This window comes from Fukomys damarensis, unplaced genomic scaffold (genome assembly GCF_012274545.1).
Source record: "Fukomys damarensis isolate Sample0158 unplaced genomic scaffold, DMR_v1.0_HiC HiC_scaffold_32, whole genome shotgun sequence".
Classification (NCBI taxonomy): domain Eukaryota; kingdom Metazoa; phylum Chordata; class Mammalia; order Rodentia; family Bathyergidae; genus Fukomys; species Fukomys damarensis.
The window spans coordinates 49,119,962-49,123,708 of record NW_022900944.1 but is presented as its reverse complement, the minus strand read 5'-3'; the positions used below and the strand labels follow the sequence as shown (position 1 = coordinate 49,123,708).

General features: G+C 51.2%; 1 protein-coding gene across 3 annotated transcripts in view; it reads left to right on the top strand.

Annotated features, from left to right (window-relative positions):
- The window catches only part of Dbndd1 (dysbindin domain containing 1), an 11,019-nt gene that overhangs the window by 2,779 nt on the left and 4,493 nt on the right, over positions 1–3,747 (top strand). For 2 of the 3 annotated variants that reach the window (XM_010627601.3, XM_010627600.3), the window contains exon 1: positions 185–945. The exons of the other annotated variant lie outside the window; for it this stretch is intronic. In XM_010627601.3, the coding sequence (XP_010625903.1) occupies positions 882–945 (64 nt within the window). In that variant the 5' untranslated portion in view covers positions 185–881. Of the gene's footprint in view, positions 1–184; positions 946–3,747 lie in introns of those variants that run through there. 3 annotated transcript variants of the gene reach the window in all.

Sequence of the window (3,747 nt, the reverse complement as noted above, 5' to 3'; positions counted from 1 at the left end):
AAACATGTGGGACCTTGTGCTTGCAAAGCAGGCAGTGGAACCACTGAGCTAAATGCCCAGCCCTCTGGGCTGTGGTTTCTACTGTGCAACCCTCAGGACCCCTTAGGTTGGTGACTATTTCTGACTTCTCCCTTACTTGAAAGTTATTTTGTTTTGTTTTTTTTTTTTTTTTTGATACCAGGGATCAAACTTGGGACCTTGTGCTTGCAAAGCAGGCAGTGGAACCACTGAGCTAAATGCCCAGCCCTCTGGGCTGTGGTTTCTACTGTGCAACCCTCAGGACCCCTTAGGTTGGTGACTATTTCTGACTTCTCCCTTACTTTTGAAAGTTATTTTGGAGAATGTGGAGCACACCCACGAGAGACCAGTAAGATAAGACTCCATGTCCCACCTTCCAGTCCCCAGACCACGGCGTGAGCCATGACAGCTCACCTAGACCACCACCAACCACCAACCTTCCTTCAGTAGGACTTTAAGCAATTCTAGACAGGGATCATCCATATCCAGTTAAGAAATTAAAAAGTAAAACTTTACAAAGCATCATTCAAACAGCACTTTGCACCTAAATGAACAGCATTTCTTAATATCAGACTGTGCAGCCCACAGAGGTGTGAAACAAGCCCTGGCCTTGAAATCTGTACTGAGGTGCACGGGGGAGCAAGGGGGGCTAAGAGGTCAGATGTCAGCCCCACCTCTGCAGAACCCTGGAGGATCTGCATCCAGGGACGAGGGTGCTGGGGAGGTGGGACACGGGCCCCTACCTCTGTGACCATCCCTCTTCCTGTAGCCATTTTGATTTATATTCATTAATTCATTTCATTAATCCATTTGTTTGAATGGTATGAGCAGAGCGGCAGAGCCCCAGGAGCCCGGCAGGGAATATGACATGTGGGCCAAGCTTTCCAGTCACGAATGTATTGGAAAATAGGCCAGCGACAGAACCAGGTATCTCAGCTCTCTCCAACCTGGAAGGACAGAGTTATGGCCCCAAACTCCAGTCCCCATTTGGAGGTCAGGTGGTAGCAGCCTTGCAGGTGGGGGGCAAGGGCTCCCACTTGACAGCAGTACAGGGACAGGAGCACAGTGTTGCAGACACACCCTGGTCCTTCCTGGGGCTTGTGAAGCATGAATCTCCCTGCCCTGGTCAGGCTTTCTAGGGGCTCTGAGTCCACTGCCATGGCTCAGCCAGGCTGCAGGCCTGCCGTCCCTGTGCCTGTTGTCAGACGGCTGTGCCTCTAGCCCAGGAGAACAGCAGGTCCAGCCTGGGGGGTAATGTGTTTGTTGGGAGGGTGTAGATGGACATGGGTGACACTCAGCACAGCCACCTAGAGTCTTGAGATCACTCTTCATCCTTTCATTACCAAAATTTAAAATTTTTAATTTGGGGTTTTTTTGGTACTGGGATTGAACTCAGAATCATGCGCTTGTGAGGCAGGTGATGATAGCACTGAGCTAAATCCCCAGCAATTTTGGTTTTTGTTTTGTTTTTTAATTTTTTTGTTTCTTGAGACAAGGTCTACCTTATGTAGTTCAGGGTGACCCCAACTCGTGATCCTTCTGCCTCAGCTGAGTGCTGGGATTACAGGGGTGCACAACTGTGCTCAGCTAAGATCAATTTTTTTTGTTTTGTTTTGTTTTGGAGACAGGGTCTCACTATGTAGTTGAGACTGACCTGGAACTCACTACGTAGTCCAGGCTGGTCTCAAACTAACAGCGATCCTCCTGCCTCAGCCTCCCAAGTGCTGCGATTACAGGCATGCGCCACCATACCCAGCACAAACATCAACTTTTGAGATGTGATTCATATACCATAAAATTCATCCTTTTAAAGTATATAATGCAGTTTTTATTATATTCAAAAAGTTATGCAGCCATCACCAGAGTCTATTTTTATCAACTCCCCAAAAATCTGTACCCATTCCACACCCCCATCCCATACCCTGGAAATCATTGACTTACTTTCCATGGATTTGCCTCTTCTGGACCCTACCTTCTTACATTCACTGTGCTGTTGTTGAAGCCTATCCATGTATTCCTTTACATTGCTGCATATTATTCCATCATGTGGACAGCCTGTACTTGGTCTCTTCATTCATCCACTGGTGGACATTGGCTACTCTTTGGTGATGTACATTTTCATTTCTCTCAGTCTAACCTAGGAGTGGAGCTGCAGTTCCCACCGGGCTATACCACTTTAAGTGCTGAGATCACCCTGGTCCCTTCTTGGGGGTTCAACCCTCCTCTATCCCTGACATCGACTTCAGTCTCCTGTTCCCATCACATTCTTTCAACCAAGTGATGCTCTTGATGGCAAAAAATTGCATCTTCTACGTTTTTCTCCCCCACAGTTTTGGCATAACCCAGGGTACCAGGGTTTACAAGAACAAAGATGAGCTCACAGGCAAAGGGAGACGAGAAGAATCAAAACTGGATAAATGGTGACTTCACAAGTTCAGGGCCAGCTGGGGTAAAAGTGCCTTCTTAGCATACACGAGGCCTTGGGTTTCAACTCCAGCATGGCAATTTTTTAAAAAGTTCAGAGGTACACATTGTGCCCACTCTAATACCCCACCCACTGCTAAAATGCGAAGAGGTGCTTCTTAGAATCTTCTAGGCTGCTGTGCCTGAGGGCTGAAGGTTCCTCCCAGGGTCATGATGAGGAACACCTGTTCCTGGCCCCGCCCTAGTATGAGGTGGAAAGAGCTTGTCTCTGCCTGAAGTCCAGCCAGGGGTCCCCATATCAGCACTGCAGAGTGGGCCTGCAGGCAGAAGCAGACTCCTTTGCCTCCTGGCCTTCATCCTCCCTGGCTTCACCATGAAAGGCACGCAGGTGGGTGCTGTCTTCACAGCTTCTCCCACTTTGCTCAGAATAGAAATGAAAGTCCTGAAAACACCCACGTGGCCTGCACACCCACAGTTCTCCTGCCCTTGCCCACCCCAGCCCCACCTCCTGCCCGACTCAATGCCCAGGCAGTGCTTTGGATTTGAGCTGCACTCCTCCCTGGATGACTGCATGCACTGTGGACACCAGGCCCGCCTCGGGGACCACACAGCTGCCACCCACTTGGGCTTCCTGTCTGTCAAGGGCCCTCTGGACCCCCGCTAAGGCAGGCAGCAGGCCGGTGCTCCAGGCAGCCCGCCCCTCTCAAGCACCAGGATCCTGTTTTGTTACCGTCTTGTATCCAGAGCAGTGTGGCCCTCGGGAGGTTGTGAGGACGGACCCCAATTCTGTGTCATTTGCCTTCAAAAGCTAGCCCCGTGCACCTCCCGGCTCATGCCCTCCCGTGTAGCTGTTGTGATGCCGGGGACAGTGTGGAGCACAGCACTGCCCCGCAGACAGCACAGAGAACCTCAGGCCATGCTCCATCATCTTCTTTCTCAGAGCCACCCGCCCCAGATAAGGCGTCTCCACACGGGAGACCTCCTGCAGAGCCTCCCTTGCCCAGGTGGCCTTAGTTTCAGGGCTCCCACCAGGAAGAGGTGCACCCTGGGGCAGTGTGGAGCTGAAGGCCACCTGGGGCAGTTACCCACCCGCAGCAGACAGATGGCAACACCTTTTAAGCCTCTTAGTCTGGCCAAAGCACACCACCAGCTCTGAGCTGTGGAAACATTTTACACTCGTGACTTCAGCATAGGCCTGAAGGACATGAAGGGGCACCTGGGGCATCCCCGGCCATCTCCCCTCTGTCCCCTGCTGTGGAGGGAAGTCCCAGCTCCCAGCTCGGAGAAGGGTTTGAATCACATCCC